Source organism: Vanellus vanellus, assembly GCF_965231255.1.
Source record: "Vanellus vanellus genome assembly, chromosome: 4".
Taxonomy (NCBI): domain Eukaryota; kingdom Metazoa; phylum Chordata; class Aves; order Charadriiformes; family Charadriidae; genus Vanellus; species Vanellus vanellus.
The window spans coordinates 27,083,595-27,102,761 of NC_138909.1; the positions used below are offsets into that span (position 1 = coordinate 27,083,595).

The window sequence follows — 19,167 nt, forward strand, 5'->3', positions numbered from 1 at the left end:
TTTCTTGATTGTTAAGTCTCTTTCCATGGCTATGGGCTGTGAAGGAGCAGAGAAGCAACCCGCCTTCTAACAAACCCCTTCACCCACCACTCTCAGCTTTCCTGATGAAGTTTAGCATTGCTTCAAGCGATTACTAATCTAGCCGTGAACAAACTTTCTTTTGCTAAACCTGGAACAAGAAGCCCCGATACAAGCAGGGCTGGCTGCCGATGCATGCTTTTAAAGGAGTAGAAGCACAGCAGCGTGCACATCCCTTAGGTCTGTTTGTGGCCCAGGGTTTCTGTGCGAGCAAGACCAGGCAGGTCACCATAAACCGCTGAAATTTTGCAGTGTTAGCGTTCCCAGCAGCCCTGGAGAAGGGACAAGGCTGTGTTCGGTGCCGACAGAGGGCAGGCACCTGCCGGGTGCTGGAAAATCATCGCTCTGGAAATGCCTTCTGACTCAGACTTGTGTGCTGCCATTCACTGCCTGGGCTGTAGCCTTTCTTTACATTAACTCTTCCAAAGGGATTGCAATTAGGTCCAGTATGGAATGTGTACACCTTGAACTACATCTACCCTGTTCCAAATATCATTCCCCAAGAAATCAGAGACATGGGCAAAACAGAAAAGCATTGCAGACAGCATTCCTGACAGGCTCTGGCCTGGGCTTGATTTGGATGTTAGCAGACCTATAAATGGCTGTTGTCCTCTTGAGCCTCATCAATGAATCTCATCGCTGCCTGTAGAGTACTTGCCCTACTCTGACAACTCCCTTACGTCTTTTAAGTCCATGCCTTCTTCTGCCTGGACAAGGCACCGAAGACAAGCAGCTGCTGTCTCTGCTGGGATACGGCAGTGTAGCTGCTGGTGCCTCCTACCACTTGTGCCCCACGGCTGCTTTGTTGGTTGGTGAGGCAAGGTTTCTGATGGAGCAAAAATGCCAAAGCTGTGGCGTTTCAAAATTAATGCTGCCTAAAGAAGGTCAAGAAAAAGCCGGCAGGAAAAGAAATGCTTGACTAGAGAAGCGGAAAGGTGGCTTACTGGCAGAGATATAAAAAAACTTAAAAATCAGGAGGTGTGTTTCCTCCATCCGCAACATTTTGGGATGGCTTGCTGGAAACTGATCTAGAAAAGACAAGTATCACCAGCCCCGGAAATTGCGTGGCTTTACATATGCTCTCTGAAAACTCTTCCAAGCACAGCGCTGCAGTTGGCACAGACGAGCTACAGATGGGGTAGCAAGGACGTGGGCGCGGGTTTTGCTGCTGTCGAGCAGCCTCCAGCCGAGGAGAGGGTGCATGCGTGGCAGGGAGAAGGTAAAGCTGAAGTGCTCCACCAGCAGCGTCGCGGTTTTGAAACGCGATGCCTTGAAAGGTGAATTCTGCCCTTCTTCCCTATGAAATCATCCCCTCTTTTTCTTAAGGGCTTTGATGTCCAGTGAGATGGTTATTGACGGTAACCATGAAGGAACGCCACATTCAAGCAAATTACTTTTCTAATTGCTCTGTGGTTAGAAAGAGATCGTAGGACCGGTTATACTTTCAGTTTATATTGAAAAAGGGTGCACCAATGCATCAGAGCACCAGGGCTAGAGCCCTTTTCTACTTAGGTGTATAAAAACATAGAAAACCATAGCTCTTACTAATTTGCCTCACTTTACCGGAAATACGGATACTGGCTTTGATGGACATATACCAATATATATCTCAGCCTGCGCTTACAAAGAGGTTCTGGGAGATCAGGATGTGTGGAGGTCCTTGAGTTATGACCCTAATTTTGATTAAATCAGCGGCTGGCCGCCCCCCAAGAGGATGTCTGTAGCGGCTGAGCCTTAACTAAACAATAAACACGAGTCACCCGAAAGAAAAACCCCAGTGCCTGGGGTGGCGGAGGACGGCGGGGCCGCCCCGCCGGGGCGGGCGGGAGGGCGGGCGGCAGGGAGGGAGGGAGGGAGGGAGGGAGGAGGGGTTTGGCGGGGACCGGCGCCGGCATAAGAGGCGGGGGGGAGCCCCCGGCAGTGCCGTGCCGTGCCGTGGGGTGCCGTGCCGTGGGGATGGAGGAGCGCTACAGCAAGGCGGAGACCCTCGCCCTGCGGAGGAAGCACATCGGGTAGGGGCGGCGGCGGGGTCGGGAGCGGAGCGGGGAGGGGGGGGAGGACGAGGAGGATGCAGGAGGTGCCCGGTGCCGGGGACTGCGGGGCAAGGACGCGACCTGCCAGCCCTTCAGCTTGCCGCTTCGCTAAAACACAGCACGTCAAACGCTGCTTCACTTTTTTTAGCATCAGAGCAAGTCAGCAACCAGGATGTGGTACCCAGGAGCATTTCTGAAAATGCTGCTGTGGAGGGTGCTTTTGTGAAGAAACTGCACGCTCCTGAAAAATAGGCGTTCTCTGTTAAATGAAGCTGAGGAGATTTCTTAAGCCGAGTCTAACTGGGGGAAATTGAGGAAGGCTGCCTGCAGTCGTGACCTGAGCAATAGTCCTGGCTGTGCGTGTGTCTGACCCCACTGTATTGCGATATTATATCATTTCCTCCTCCTTCAGTAGGTGTCGCCAAGTGAAAAATAAGTTCAGGTTGTTAAAACCAGCACTGGCGATTTGTTGATTGCATCCTAAGGTGTGGAATGTATAGAAAGCTCACTAAAGATTCATAAAAGTGATGGCTTCATAAAGCAAGCACAAAAACTTCTCTTTAGGGGCCAGCTCAATGTTAAGGGGCTCTTGCCTATGCAAGGATTATACAATTGGACTGTATTAGATGAACAAAAACACTTTCACAGGAAGGACTGACACCTAACAGAAGAAAAAACTGTAGTCAAGCAATGATCAGTGATGATGATGATGTGCACTGCTTTTAAACTGTACCAGAGGAATAGCTGAAGATATCAGAAAAGATTTGTTCAACGGGACTAGAAACTATTGGAAAGCAAACAACTTCACTTTCTAGGAGCCACATTTGGGCTTTATAAGTTTGTAATCTCAATATACGTGACAATAAGGATGCATTATCAGCACTGTCTGAGTTACCTGGAAATGACTGTTTATCTGAGGCCATATAAACATTACTAAAAGTTCAGAAGACTTTCCTTCTGCTCAGTAATATCATTCAACATAATTACATAGTCGGGACATTCTCCAAGAGGGGAAAAAGAAAAAGGGGGGGGGGGGGGGGGAGGGGAGAAAGAGTGTTTAGAGAGTGCATTGGATAATTTTACAAGGTGCCTGAGTTTTGCTGGAAGCCAGTGTGTTTTAGGTGTTTATATAAAGTGTCTTTTTAAGATCTTATCCTAAGCAGTCAGGATGAGATACTGAGATTTTTAGGACCTGCTCAGCACCTCTGAAAATAAAGCCTGCAAGGCATTAGTGTTTTGTTCTGGAATGTGACCTCTATACGGTACACTCATCCATTGCATAATGATTTTTTGGCTATAGTATAAAACAATGCTTAACAACATATTTTTATTCCCAGGGAGTTAATTGGCCATACGTGTTCATAAGGCATGTAAACAAACAGCTACAGCCTAGAAACGCCGCAGGACATATAAGGACCTGGAACGACTTGCAGTCACAGTGCTCCTGTGAAAGCACTTGCAGACAGTCATGCCTTGAAAACACCCTTATTAAAGACCTAATTCTGTTCCTACCATGCCTGGGGAGGTGCGCGGGGGCTGATTTTAATTTCAGCAAGAGCCCTGTTTGACCACTGCCTGGACCACTCATGAGCTCTTTGCAGAAGGAGGCAGTTGTCTCTAGAGCAGCTAAACATCAACCCCCTCAACACTCATAGGAGGGGGAATAACTGTGAAAACTAAAATGCTGTTATTTTTATAATTATTTTTTTAGGCCTTCCTGCAAAGTTTTCTTTGCCAAGGACCCTCTGAAGATAGTGCGTGCTCAGGGCCAATATATGTTTGATGAGAAAGGAGAAAAATACTTAGACTGTATCAACAACGTTGCACATGGTAAGCAGTTCAGCGTGTAAGGCTGCTCCTATTCCTTCATTTCTAACAGGGATCAGCACACACTTCTTCCAAGTGATGATATTCACAGTGCTTCTCTGAATGTCCTTGTGTGGTTCAATAATTGACTGCTTGCTAGTAATAACTAATTATTTCCTTCTTCAGTTGGCCACAGTCATCCATATGTGATAAAGGCTGCAACAAAACAGATGGAACTGCTCAATACAAATTCCCGGTTCCTGCATGACAACCTTGTCCAGTACGCACAGCGTCTTACAGCCACCCTGCCCGAGAAACTCTCCGTTTGCTATTTTGTGAACTCTGGGTATGTCTGAATATTATTTTTCTTCCATTGTCAAGATCTTGGTCCTGTTTGAGACGGACACTCAGAAGAGCTTGATCCAAATCTTACTAAGTAGGACTTAGTAATAAGCAACAAAAATATTTCCAGTACTGATCGAAGGATCCTTCCTGTTTGCAGCTGTCATATGTAGGGTGATGCCTCAATGCAAGAGAGCCAGAACGTGAAAATGGTCAGCTGAATGCTATGCAAAAAGGGGGGGAAAAGCAGGAAAAAGCAAATTAGACCGCAAATTGGTGAACTCTATGTACAGATTGGTGAACCCAATCTGTAAATTGACATATGACCTTGGAAGTTAGTACTCTTCTGTAGGCAGCCTGTTTAGTCTGTGATCACCTACATTGCCAGAAGAGACAACCTGTCAGGCTGTAACATTGAGTCTTCATTTGGGGAGCAGATTTGCGTTCTCTGCTGCCTGAGGGTGCAGGCACGGGGCAGGACGGAGCCATCGTGGAGGGTGGGAGACGGGACTGGCACACTGTTGCTTTTCGAGGGTTTGCGACTGCATTGCGCTCTCAGCTGCGAAGCACTCTCGTTTGTATCAAGAGGATGTAAATATCCACAAGCAAACTGGGAGAGGGAAAGAAAGCATCTCTTTGTTTGCTGTTTATACAAAGAGCTGTTTTTTCTTTGCCTTCTTACGTGGCATTTGCCATCTCAACCTTAGCATTGTAATCTGTATAGTAACAGAGCCTGCTGTGTTTATTTATTATATTCATTAGTCCCGTGCCTCCTCTTCTGTGTCAGAATACCATTTTAATTGGAAGCCCTTCCTCACTATTTTGCCACTGTATCTGTTATTATGCAGGTCTGAAGCAAATGATCTTGCTTTACGACTGGCTCGGCAGTACCGCGGGCACCAAGATGTCATCACCCTTGAAAAGTAAGTACATAGAGTAGCTTACATGAATGCAGCCACCAACTCCTGCCATTACTTCAGAAACGGCTTTGCAGCCCCCCCCTGCTGTTTGTACTCCGCTGCCTGCTGAAAGAAAAGCTTTGTTGGTTTCATACTAGAACAGGTCAGGAAATCCCTTTTCCACATTTGGATAAACACAAGTTTTGAAGATCTCCGAAAAATAAGCTTGTCGGTCACCCCAGAAGGTCGATCACCTGTTACAGGGCATTTCCCACAGAGACTCTCAAAGCAATTCAGGCCAGAGACTTGAATGTTGATTTGAAACGTCAGGGAGTGGTCTGGCCGCTGGGCTGCTCTGGAAAAAGGCTTTCTGTTTGTCATGCTTTGCTGGACATGTTTCTTTTTGTACAAATAAATATTCAGTGATCAAGAAGAAAGATCCTGTAGCTCTGCAGCGGTGCTGCACTGATGCTCGGCTCTCCTCTAGTGAACACAAGTACGCACGCAAAACCAAGCAGCTCCAAAATCAGGGGGCACTGTGGGGGCCATCAGCCGTGGCCGACCATGTCTCTGGGTTTCCCTATCCTAGATGCAGCTGTAGGGTTGGTTATGCTGCTGTAGCACGGGATCTTCTCAGGCTCTGATTAGAAAGTCCAGCCAGAGCAACTGCAAGAGCACGTGTCTCTGTCTGAACGGCACAAAGCTTGTTTGGCTTGGCTGTGCTCGGATTCCTGTTAGCCCTCCTTGACTCAGATGGCCAAGATTTGGAGCCACTGACAGTAGCTTCCATCAGGAGAGGCTGAGGATGGAGCTGGCTCTGTCATTGTTTCACTGCAACGTCTTCTGTTCCTGAACACCCCAGGGTATTTCCTTGCCCAAGTCCCAAGGCTCTGTAGGCCTCTGCCATAGCTGCCATCCCAGTCAGGGCGGGCTTTCTGTCCTTCTTATGTGACCATTGGCAGATTTTGTTGACTGGCTAGTAACAAGGTGTAAAGAAGACAAAGGAGTGCAAAAACGTCCTCTCTACCCTATGTGTGTGCTACTATGAGATTGTGACAGGTCTTTGATTTGGTTTGAGGTTCCCTTTGCTTGACGTTTATGGCTGAACTGCTGGGTAAGGCTGCTAGGGCAGCCACCGCAGAGGTGATGCGGTCCAGGGGACATCATCTTGAAGGAAAAAAGCCTCCTGGTTTCAGTCTTGCTAGTGAATTAAAGTCAACAGCCGTTTCATATTGCTTTTGAGAGAAAGACTGAGTAAATTAAATCAAGATCCCTTCACAAACAGTGCTACTGTGTTGCAGATACAGTTGCTTCTTCTGGATTATTTATGGGCACAGTTGTAAATTTAGCTCTTCTATAAATTTGGTGAAAAGTGACTTCGATATTTAACACTCACGCAGTGCTTACCATGGCCATGTTACATCTCTGATTGACATCAGTCCCTATAAATTTAATCAGCTGGGAAAGGACAGCAAGAAGGAGTTTGTGCATGTGGTAAGTGTGGTTTTTTGCTTTTTGTCATTTTTATGCCTGTTATGCAGCATATTGAATTACCCACTTTTGGTGTAAATATACTTTCATTCTGTTTTGCTGATGCTAGAGTACACGCACTTTGCTGTTTGTCAGTGGATCAAATACAGCAAATTTGTCTGCTTTTGGGTTTCTAGGAGGCTATTCAGCTGTGAGGCTGATTTCCTTTATAGTGCTACAAGTTTCCTGAGCCACTGCACTGTATAGTTACACAGTTTGAAGAAATTAGCCAGTATCTGTTGTGTTGGTTTGGCTAAAGATACGCAGGGCTTTTGAGGCTACTTCCAAAAACTGGAAAGACAAACCCCAAAAATTCACGCAGATCTGGGTAGAGAGCTCATGGGTGCCCAGCTGCATGGGATACTGTTTGATTTTTCAGCCTGAACTTGTATATCTTACAAAGACAAAAATCATCCTCAACCCAGAGACATATACCAAGCAGGTCTTTCCTATCTAGGCCTTATCCTTGTGTTAACCACACTGCCAAAGCAGTATCCACCTTTCTATACCACTTCCTTTCCCTTATTTACTGAACCTCTCCCAACACCGTCTGTAGAGGCTTGAAGGTCATACAGATTCATACCGTGACTCGGACGCTGGAAGGGAAGCGGCAGACTGGAAAACCCCGTTCTCCAGTTGCAGAAATGGATCTTTCTGCAAGAACCTGAAATAAGATGATGGATGAGGACTCAGTATTGTGTCCTGGGAAGAGAAGGGACAGTCTTGAAAGGTGGATGAGGTAGATGATGGTTCTTTCAACAGTTATGTCTAGTAATGTTGAGCATATCACAGGGCTGGATTGAGTTTAAGCTCCTGTAAGTGTTTTTGCAGTTCCATGCAGAAATTCAGGCTGTACTGACTCCTATTATCTATCTGTGTGGAAAAACAAACGCAGAGCAATAGAAAAGAAAGTAAATGTTTCATAGAAGGATGGGCTTTAAAAAAATATAAAAATAATTGGTTTTTTTTCAGGCTCCTTCTCCAGATATCTACAGAGGAAAATATAGGGAAGACCACCCAGATCCAGCAAGTGCCTATGCTGAAGAGGTGAAAAAGATTATTGAAGAAGCACAGAAGAATGGACGTAAGGTGTGTGTTTTGTGCTCTAGAAATGCTGAAGCTTCATCTATTAAGTGTGGCATGGGGGCACGAAACAAGCAACTGAGCACATGTTTCTTTACTACAGTTTCCATTGCTTCCCACTCCCCTTCATTTTTTTCGATGGTGGGTTCTGTGTTCAAAATGGGCCATTTTTCTGCCTGATGCTCTTATCATAATTTTTCTAGGCATCAATGAAAGCATCAATAATACAGCTGTAAATAAGCAGATACAACCAAAGCAGTTTCATTTCCTATTTTATGCATTGAATCTACTGATTGTAAATATCTTAGTGCAAGCTTTGAGGTCAGCTGAGAAACTACATCACCAATTCTAGCAAGGAAAAATAAAAGTCTCCAGGACATGGAGAAAATAAGCTAATAGAATCTTGATACTGTATTTCTGAGTCTAGTAGTTTAAGGTAACTTTGGAGTCCTCTAAAAAGGTGAACCTTTCAATTATACACAATACGACCTTGATAAAAACAATTTCTGAATAGGCTTACTTAAAATGTGTGTTAATATTTTGTATAATGGAATTAGCATTTTGAGACATGTAGGCCCACTGAAGTCACAGAAGACCTCAGTGGAGATTGGAACAACGTGTTCCCTTCTAGTCCAATGGACTTACATCACTCTTCTTTTAGTTTCTTCATCAACTATTTTTTATTCTCTACTAACGGATAGTTTTGTTTTTTTTCTTCCCTTGTTTCCTTTCTTTTGCATATTTCTTAGGTTTTGGTGACATAGACCTGTGGCAGGACAAGTTGTGCTAAAGGCTAAGCCTCACATGCTATGGGAAGCTTCGTACTCTTTGGCCGTAGCATGCCTCTTCAAATATAGTGTACGGTTCTTTACACGTTACTGCTCGGCCTTGTTTCCAGGAAGACTGCACCAGCCCAGAGAGACCTCTTGCTGCTCAGGGAGGGGTTCACAAGTGGTGTGGGGATGCAATCCCTTAAATAGCAGACTTATGCTGAGACCTTGGGGTAATATCGTATCTCTGCTGCATAGACCTCTGCTGTTGACAAGAAAAGAATTTTGATGTTCCGGTGTATCTGATCCACTGCTCTTACCCTTCCTGACTTGAAATAACTTTCTTTTTCATTCCTAGCAACTGGAATTATTTCACCTGTAGAATTTTTCTCCTCTTTTGTCAAGTGCCTCATGCTGACATTTTACTTGTCTAGTTATTTGCATTAGGCAGGGGTGCCCAAAGCATAGCCACAGGTCATCTTACAGTTCAGCTTCTACCCACCTCTACCTGGTGTTCAGGATTGAACAAAAAAGCTGGTCACCACATTTGCCCATTGCTGGAGAGCCTTGGCATTAAGCAAGTTTCATTAACCTCTTGGGGAAAAGGGCAGACACCGTTGTGTGTCTCCTGTAAATTCAAATTTGTAAATAAATTTACAGAGCTCCCGGGAGCCTGATCCAACATCCACTGACACCAGTGTCTTCCACTTCAAGAGGTGTAGGACCAGGGCTCGACAGAGGTCCTTGTATTCCCATCAGGTTGCAAAGGCGGCCCTGGCTACTGCAAATTTGGGCACCCCAGATTACAAAATAAATAAATTCTTTAGCCGTAGCTGTTCTCAAGAGCCCTCGGTTGTCCAATCCATTGCGTGATTAAATTAAGGCACAAGTTTAAACATTTATTTCTAGACTGTTAGATGTTTGTGTAAAGGCCAAGTAGATGAATACAGCTCTCACCTGAGTTTGTTTTTTGTAGATTGCTGCCTTCATAGCCGAATCCATGCAGAGCTGTGGAGGCCAAGTAATTCCACCTGTGGGCTATTTCCAGAAAGTGGCAGAGTACGTACATCACTTCAGAAGGGCATAACTGGAAAATTAACCAAAGAAACAGGTCTTTCACTATAGGCTTATTCAACCAATTCAGTTATCACCCTCTCTTGTTCATGTCTATCTGTGGTTCCTTTCTAGTTTTTGAAGAGTATTATTCCACTTCTATTTTTTATGGAACATCAGCTGACTAGTTGTTTTTAGCTGGATAGTTGTCTTTCCTTTTCTATCTTTAATGCTCAGGCCGTAATTTTGATGGAAGATTAAGTTGAACCATCATAGATATAACCCTGCAGTACCATTACAGTAGCCCTATTTTGCATGAAAAAATTTAGCAAACTAAAGATTTTATGACTTGAAATAGCTGTATCTGTTTCAGCAGCCACGTTCGTTCTTCTTTTTTTTCCCAACCTGGTCTCAACAGTGGAGAATTTCTGTAATACAAACTGCCTTGTCCTAGATTGCTTAACCGAGACGTGTACTGCAGCACTAGTCATTCAGGCTCTTCTGTCTGTTTGCAGGTACGTGCGTGCGGCCGGTGGAGTGTTCATAGCTGATGAGGTCCAGGTTGGCTTTGGCAGAGTTGGGAAGCATTTTTGGGCATTCCAGCTGCAAGGTGAAGATTTTGTGCCTGACATCGTCACCATGGGAAAGCCCATTGGCAATGGCCACCCTATGTCTTGTGTGGTCACAACAAGGGAAATTGCTGAAAGTTTTGGTGCCTCTGGACTAGAATATTTCAATACGGTAAGTTCATAGATGAAGGTTTGCCTTTCTTTCTTTTGGTCTGCATTTAGCAGTTACAAGTTGTTAAGGTGATTCAGCTAACATCTGCATCCATCACTGTATCACTTTACTCGGAGCTCGAGTTAACCCCAATCTAATATCTAAAAGCAAGTGGAGAGGCTTTGAAATATGCTCTGTACCTAGTGGGATATCTTAATATGGACCAGCACTAGCTCTCTGGCAAGTTGTGTGTCTCAGCTCACATCTATACAGATAAATTCTTCCTTTCTTCTCTCTCTCTCCACCCCCTGTGAAGTGTTGACAATGTAAAATTTCATTCTCTAGGATAGACTCTGTGCTGGTGGGGCTCATGCCCTGGCAGACCTTGCTCTGCAGTTGTCACTTACCAAAACAGTGACCCTTAACGAGGAAACATTTGAGCTGCGTGCATGCCACAGAGAAGCAGCTTTCTTCCTGTTTACTGCGTCCTGTTTCTGCTCCCATGACTAAGCCTTCTTCCCAGCTTCCATGAATCCCCCTGCTTCCAGGGGAGTTTATGCCCTCCAGGTCAATAAATATCAGATCTATCGCCCACTGGTCTTCACAGGAGCATTTTGCCTGCATGTGCAATCAGCAAACCATGAGAGCAGCTTGAACGCTTCAGCTGCGAAATCTTCAAATTACTGAAACCCGAAGTGGAGGAAGAGGGACCCCCTCCCTTGGGCCTCTTACACTGACCAAAGCGTGAGGGACAGCATCCACAGCTTGCACGGCATAAAATCCCCACCTTTTCAAGCTTTCTTCACGACATGCCACGCAGGAGGGGGCAAGTGAAAACAACATGGATAGACACAGATGAATGTTTCTGATGGGTTTTCTTTTCCTATTTGTCTTTACTATCAGTTTGGAGGCAACCCAGTGTCTTGTGCTATTGGTTTGGCTGTGCTGGAGGTAATAGAAAAAGAAGATCTTCAAGGAAATGCTACACGCGTAGGAAATTATCTCCTGGAGTTGCTGGCTGAGCAAAAGGAGAAACATCCCTTAGTGGGGGATATCAGGTGGGTGCCTTACAGCGATGTCGGAGAAGAAAAATAACTGTGCTAGAAAAATCAAAAAGTTTGGGGTGAGAGGAACACAGAAACATTAAGTCATGATAATGCTACGCCTCTTTTTTAAAATGGATTACCCAATACTCATACTGTAAGGCAATAAATTTTTCAAAAATGTTGTCCATCCATCTGCTTAGTTAGGTATAAGCATAGCCACTAGAAGAGCTCTAGGAGAAAGTACAAGAGCCATCTGCGTGCAATAGCCCAGTTATCAGCACACTGTTGGGATGATGGAGACCTTGTTCAAATCTCTGGTCCATTTCATTTGGAGATGTTAGTGTGGGCTCTCCTCATCGCATGTTACTACCATGATAACTGCCTTCAGGGCGTTTTTGGGGGGTTGGGTTGTAGGTATTTTTTAGTTCTTGGGTTTGATTATTTGTCTTCCACAGCTCCCTGGCTTGAGGTTTGCAGGATAAGAAAGAAAGAAAATTTATTCTTTCAGTCTTAACTGGCCATGCAGCCTTAATAAGCCAGCTAAATTTATTTATCCAGAAATATCTGTTATCCCACTTGATTGTCTGAAGTAGCCAGTGCCAAAAGACGACCAAAGAGAAAGTCTCCTCTCTTTCCTGCTGCTCCTTCCCTGCTTGCGCCCCAGGGAAGGGAATTGCAGTTGTTAGAAACAGGTTTTGCATTTGCAGCAGAAGGCTTGGGTTACTGACACTGCATTTCACTTGTCTGTATTTATTTTCTCCTCTCTAGGGGTGTTGGATTGTTTGTTGGAGTGGATCTGGTGAAAGATCAACAAAAGAGAACACCAGCCACAGCTGAAGCCCTTCACCTTATTTACAAGTAATTGTTTTTTAAAGACTATGTGTAGCAATCCTAATGTTCCCCAGCTGTTAGTCATTAATTTCAGTTTAAATTTGTGTAGCTTTTGATAACATAGTACTAGAAAACGAAAAGTTTCAAACTCTAACTCAGCCTGAAGGGTCTGACAGGGCACAATATAGTTTTATACTTGTGTCTAACACAGATGTTTCCTCTTTCCACAGGCTGAAAGAGCATCAAATCCTTCTTAGTGCAGATGGACCCCACAGAAATATACTAAAATTTAAACCGCCAATGTGTTTCACAATGGAAGATGCAAAACATGTAGTGGAGACAATTGATGCACTGCTCACAGGTACAGATGCTCAAAGGAATACTCTTTGTTCATTTCCAGAAGACCCGTTAGAAGCACCAGCCACCATAATCTAGACCATTACATGCAAGGGAAAGTAATCAGTTGCATTTCTTACCACTTGTCCAAACTGCTGTTCTTAATGTCAGTTATTATAAATAAGTAAAAGGCCCCATACGTACTTCATCCAAACTTTTAGGCAAAATCCCGCTCTTGATTCTTTCTCTCACAGACTCAGTATTGCTGCTTATTTCTGGTCGCATATGCTATATGTTAAGGAGCAAATATGTTAATTTAGCACAGGCTTGAAAGACACTGCTGAAACTTTCCATAATGTGCTACCTTTTTTTTTTTTTTTTAACTAACTGGCGTACTGGAAAATGATTGTCTCACTCAAATTTAGCCTGAAGGTTTTCAGGCTCTATCTTCTACCTGGGGACCAATCCAGGGGAAAATAATGTCAGGTATAGTATTAGCGTGAGGACTCTCCACGCCTTTTCTACATTGAACGCTCCCATCTCCCCAGACTATAACAACTGGAGTTAGACTAGCATGAACCTGCTGGACAAAGGCAGAATTCAGCTCTGAAAGGTCTATCAGAACCCCATGCTACAGTTAAGCTGCTAATTTCATTCTTTTCTCTAAACACCCCCCAAGCTACACAGTCCTGATACATTAATCACATCGCCTCAGAAGAATGTTTTAGGAAGTATTCATCATTTTTTAGTTATTCTTCTGTGTGATAAATGCCCAGAGGAATAGCTGATTAGGTATTTTTTACTTCAGCCAGCTGTTAAATTGACTGTACGCTTACTTACCTCGTTCTTTTTAATGTAATTATTTAATTACTTTTTTTAGAAATGGAAGAGGCAACTGGAATGAAGACAGAAAATAATGCATCTACAAATGCACAGTGTAAAAGAAAAGTATGTTTTGATTTATATTTTTTTAACTCCTATTTGGATAGGTGTTTGGCAAAGCAAGTGTATATTACTTTGGTAGAGCACGCCTTCATTTCTGGTCGCACGAGTGGTTCTGTGCCTTAACACTGAGCTCAGAACATAACCCACTACTAGAAACCTGAGAGGACTGTGTTACTGGGGCAAATCTAAAATAAAAGGAGTAATACAGACCTACAATGAGAAGTGTGTTATAGACAAGCCCCTCGCTTTGTCTGCCTGCAAACAAAACCGACCACACTTTGGGCTCCACAAAATTGTGAGCTCAGCGGTCAACAATTTTACTGTTTCTAGGTGTTGTGTGCTACTGATGGATATTTGGCTTTCTGAGCAAGCCTTCAGCTTGGAAGGTGTCCAAGTTTTCGGAGAGTTCCAAGGATTTGGTTTCCACCATAGCTCTTTGAGTCTGAATGGCTGACACACATCCAAATTAGGACTTCTTAGGTGCAGCTCCAGCCTTAAATCATACACAATTTCTCACACCCTTAAAAACACGTCACCCACTGTGTTATAGGAAAGCTCGCTGAGCTGTTCCTTGGTGAGTTTTCCAGTCACGCTGCAAATGGTGGGAAAGCAGTAGCTCGGCTGTCTAGGGTTGTAGTAATTAAGGCGGAGACCCTATGGACTATTGGCTACCTCGATTATACTAGTTTTGGGGTGCAAGCCTCCTCTTACAGACACAGGTACACATTTGCTTCAATTTCTTTCAAAACTAAGAAGCTGTGCCACTAAAAGAGGAGAGTCAGGCAGAGCTACCTAATGGGAAGCAAGTCCAGTGGCTGCCTGTTGGAAGACATGTACGTGCCTTCACTGACGCTTCGTTTCTGTTTCAGATGACTGAAGAGAGTTCTCAACCAGAAGGTGCAAGTGACAGCGTCGGCCATATGAATGGAGCTGCCTGCAGACAAGAAAATGGGCTTTATTCGAAAAAACGCTCAGTACCAAGTAAAAGAATAAGAACATGAAGAAGGAAAGTTCCCGCATTCAGTTTGAATTTGTGTCCGGCTTGCTTTTGAGATGAAGAGTGCAATAGTCCGAGTCCTAGGATCTGTTTGAAGCCTAGTCCTACCTTCCGTACACCGGCTGAATTCCTATTAGCTTCAGTAGGAGTTTAAAATACCTTTTCAGATACATGAGAACTGCGCCATGTGGCTTGAAATCTAGATGTGACAGAACGGACAAGTGATCCACAAATACCTTGGTGCTGATAGCAGGCCTGACGTAGGTGCACAAAATCAGTGAAATCTGTGGATTTACCCGTATCACACAGAATCTGAATTGCTTAACCACCATACAAGCAAATGCCAATCCTTTTAAGTTTAAAATTATATGCTTAACATGCTATTTTTACAATATTTTAAATTTCAATATGTGATATTGAGATGTTAATTACTTCCCATGTTTTAATGGTTGAATTCACAAAACAATGCTTGAGAGAGAAATCATTATTATCTTCCAGTGTAACTTAGGTCCTATGGACCATATTCCCAGCTGATATAAATTGATGTAGCTTTGTTCATGCCAACGATGCTCTACCAAGAGTCTACCACTGTGTGTGTAGAGACTCAGAGTTTTTGCAGGGCATTCTCACTTTATGTTCCAAGAAAATGCAGAATCTGGATCCTAATTTTCTATGGATAAAGCAACTTTTATAGGTAACTATTTATACAGAGTAAGATTTTATTATTTTTTTCCCAAAAGTTTATATATTGAACCTTCTCAGTCCAAAAAATACGCAAGTAGAGTATATATAATTTCAGACACACACTGATTGATTGAATTTAACCTGACGGTCTCTCAAAATGAGGTTCCCAGGGACAGCCCAGCTTGCATTCCCATGGGTTTTAGTTGTTTTGATAGTCGCGGGAATTACTGCCTGATCCTGTTGTAGCAGTGCTGTTACTTTTTGTCAGTGATGAAGAGTCACATACCAGTTGCATGGGATCCTGACACATAAATGGCTGTGCTAACATTTGATAGATTACTAAAATGAGAGGACCACTGCATAAAACATGCATGCAGCCACTGCCTATCTGTGCTGCAGATACTTCAGGCTGGTTTGCCTCCTTGTCAGTGTTAAATTTCAACAAGAGCACGCAAGCCCTGTTTTTAATACATGCGCAACTCTGTGCTATGGAAGACACTGAGGGCTTTACAAATGGTTTGTGCTTAAGAAAAAAAAGACAAAATTTAGTTCCTCTTCAATTTTAATACCTAAGTTTTGCTGTTTTGTAATTGCTGCTGATGATCCTACTGATCTGACTGAAAATTGAGCACCTTATCTAATTTTGTGTTTTCCATAATTTGCTGCATTAATATTGATATTTCTGGTGTAATGTCTTCCAACATCCTCAAGCTGGCTTATTTTCTGTTTCATGAATAATTCTTGAATAATTCTTCCATAAAAATAAATCTCTTATTTGTAATTATGACATCCTCCACAAAGAGGGTTTTTTTGTTTGTTTGTTTTAATTTTATTCTTCATTAACACCTCTTTGATGAAGGAAGTAACTTCAGTTTTGGCTGGGGGTTGTCTCCATGCTGACGCAGAACTGGCTAGGCTGCGTTCCCCCGAGATCCTACATGGCCCTCTGTTGTCAGCAGCTCTTACCCTCCAAGCCAGATGGTACCTCAGCTGCCACAATTCAGCCCCTGCTAACCCTGCACCAAAAGGACGCCACAGGTCTTTTCCAACACGAAACTACACAAAAACCCAAGTCCAGCTCATTTGGTATGTGTCCAAAGGCACAGTGTAGGTCACTCCCCCTACGGAGTGCGGCTACTTATGTTGTACCTCATCTGCCACATGCAGCAGCAGATGCGCTTCCCAGCAAGCAAATGCTTGTCCGATTTATTGGAAGGGTTAAGCTCAAAGGCACACAGCCCATCAGTCTATACTATGGCACTGACTTTTGTGGCAGGTCATTAATAGTTCGTTTTCAACAGCATGTCAAAGAACTAGAAAAAAAGTCCAATTAGCCTAAATCTGGGGGGAGGAGAAGATTACAACTTCATAAACACAAGGGGCCTGTGCCTCTACCTCTGCCCTACCTGTGTCTTGCTCCTGCACTTGCTTGAACTACGTGGAACGACCATTGTCCAATTTACTGTCTTTTTTCACCCAGTTTCTGCTTCACAAGTCAGGAAGCTCTCTACCTATTGGTTCTGCAAGTTACCCACAAGTCTTTTTTCTTTAAACAAGAGAGGCTGTCCCTTCTATGATACATACTGAAAAAAAAAAGCCCTATCATGTAAATGGAGGAACCAATCCAACAGTTACCAAGATTTGAACTGGACCTACTAGAATTACTAGTGCTATGTCCTTGTTAACATTCCCGCAGTATCTCAGAGTCCACCAGGAAGAGCGTACACAATCCCTGCTGTGAAGGGCGGACTAATTACAAGAGACTGACTAAGGGATGGGAGAGTGGAAGCAGAAATAATTCAGGCTAAACACAGAGAGAGGGCAGTTCCAGTCAGCTGCACTGATCAAATATATTCCCTCCACTGAGCAGGCAAGGCTTTTTTCCCCTTTCCAATTTTCTGCTTCCCTTTTTCTTCCTTCTACCTCTCGTGTCCTGGCTGTGCAATTCCTGGTTGTAGCCATGTGGTTCAACCTCCACCCCAGCCCTTATGTTCACCAGACACCTCTGTAAGCCGGTTCAACTGGCTAATCTTGCAGAAAAAAATAAGAGCATGCTTTTTCCCCCATCGGTTTTCTGCAGGGCCAATGAACAGGCTCATGGAGCCTGCACAAGACAGGCAGCAGGTGGAAGAGACAGTGGGGTGAGGGAAAGGCAGGACTCCATCCCAAGTGGGCATCGCACGCTGGAGTTTTAGTTACTTTTATCTTCAGTCTAGCTCATCATCCTACTGGAAGCTGAATCAAGGTAATTTTATGGCATTCGCATAGTTTAGATGATAAAAGTTTCAATCATCGCTTTTATATTGCATGTTTAAGACTTTGAAGCAATCAGACTGGTTAGAACAAGGGAAAAAGAAAGGACGATGCTTGCTGCAAGTACTGATGGAAGAGTGACACTGTGAGAGTCTGAATCCATCGCCAGTTAATTCTCCTACATAAAAGCAAGCGGGACTGAACCTGTGTGGAGTCAGAAAGCTGTGCCTTAGACAGCACTGTTCTGGGCAGAAGAATCAGGATCAAATGTTGCCATGTCAACACACCACCACTGAACTGCCAGGGAAACAGAGCACGCCTCATGTCCACGTCTGGGGAAAAAAGCCTCAGCCTTAGCTCCATTAGACATTGCAATGGCAATACACCGAGTAGAAGAATTATGCAGGAGTATTATATTTTGTCTGTTGCTTTTTAGATGTATCGTTTCTTAGACATACAACAGAGTTTTATCAGATAATACATTTATAATCTTCACAGCTGTTAAGCTCGGTACCTGCAAACTAACAGACAGCCCCAACACACCAAAGTCCAGAGGGGAAAAGTCCCCCCACACCCCGCCAGAAGAAGCAAGCACTTCTGGTTAAAAAAGGAAGATGAATGAAGGAGACCAAGGGACAAGCCTGAAACACATATTCTTACATGTGTCATTGCAATGTGCAAGGCATTTCTGTTAAAACAAACAAACAAACAAACAAACACCGACAAAACCAACAAACATCATAAAGCAGAGACAAAAAAAATCATTTTTAACGCAGTAAAAGTCTGGGTCAAACGTCTGACTGGGCCTGGGACACCTTCACCTAAACCCACAGGTTTCAGCACCAACATGCAAAAAATAGAGCCTAGAAAAAGAAGTCAAAAACACCCATCACAAAAATATTTCTAAGTGGAGAAGTCTGTTTAAATGCCTCTTGCAAAACAGGACATGAATATTTGTACAGGTATCTCTTGGATAGTAAGTTCCCAGTGCTGCAGATACTCTAAGCAAAGAGCTGAAAAAAACAGAAAGCATTAAAGAAGCTGCATTCAGTAATGTAACAGAGAAGGCAAAATAAGGAACTGGGATGTCAATGAAAGAGTATTCATCATACTGTATGGTTATGTACTGCGTATACACATATAAGCATATTGTATATAAGCATGTTTGATCTACCTTGTTGTTTTTTCCTCTATTTAATATAATAATTTTGAAAAAAACAAGTGACTAATGCTTGCAAGCAGAGCGAATTAGCTTATAGCAGCAGAAAGGTCAGTTTAATTTTCCAAGTTTCTCAGTGACGGCTTGAGCAGGTGTTCTAGAGGTGTCCCTTTTCAACCTGGACCTGGCCTGTGCTGCTGCCAGCCAAGCTCTGGCAGAAGGATTAGGCAAGGGAAGACAAGGCCAAAGGACTGTGACGGGATTTCCCTATCTCTGCTACCCACACGCATTTGTATTTTCCGACCTGGAACATGCGATTTTGTCGGTGCCTGTGGTTCAGCGGAAAAGCTGAATTAGAAAAGACAAGTTATGTTTTTGCATTGCCCACTGACTCGTGGTGCGAGTGGACTGTGGCGTGTCGTCTCTGCAGGCATCAACTTCCAGATATGAAGGGTATCTTACAAAGGCCACGAGAGAGAAGCCTACACAGGAGGACTCTTCATGTTGATATTTCATAAGGAAACACATTTGAGCCTAAAGGAAGACCCTACATACAAAGCACCAAAAGTTTAAAGCCTTCACTGGTTTTCACAGCTCAAGAC

At 43.7% G+C, this 19,167-nt stretch overlaps 1 protein-coding gene across 1 annotated transcript; it reads left to right on the top strand.

The window, feature by feature from the left end:
- Nucleotides 1–2,008: 2,008 nt before the first annotated feature.
- Nucleotides 2,009–15,937, top strand: ETNPPL (ethanolamine-phosphate phospho-lyase). The gene is made up of 13 exons (XM_082482115.1): nt 2,009–2,090; nt 3,823–3,941; nt 4,104–4,263; nt 5,108–5,182; nt 6,559–6,652; nt 7,661–7,777; nt 9,518–9,600; nt 10,110–10,335; nt 11,218–11,372; nt 12,129–12,218; nt 12,422–12,552; nt 13,408–13,475; nt 14,342–15,937. The coding sequence occupies exons 1-13, from the start codon at nt 2,035–2,037 to the stop codon at nt 14,471–14,473; spliced, it is 1,506 nt and encodes a 501-aa protein (XP_082338241.1). The 5' UTR covers nt 2,009–2,034; the 3' UTR covers nt 14,474–15,937.
- Nucleotides 15,938–19,167: the final 3,230 nt, after the last annotated feature.

What these genes read in the sequence shown, in the direction of transcription:
- ETNPPL (XM_082482115.1), top strand. Translation starts at nt 2,035, where the DNA reads ATGGAGGAGCGCTACAGCAAGGCGGAGACCCTCGCCCTGCGGAGGAAG. An exon ending in GATGTCATCACCCTTGAAAA is followed by an intron (nt 5,183 to 6,558) that starts GTAAGTACATAG and finishes ACACTCACGCAG; the next exon opens with TGCTTACCATGGCCATGTTA. An exon ending in AGAAGGAGTTTGTGCATGTG is followed by an intron (nt 6,653 to 7,660) that starts GTAAGTGTGGTT and finishes GTTTTTTTTCAG; the next exon opens with GCTCCTTCTCCAGATATCTA.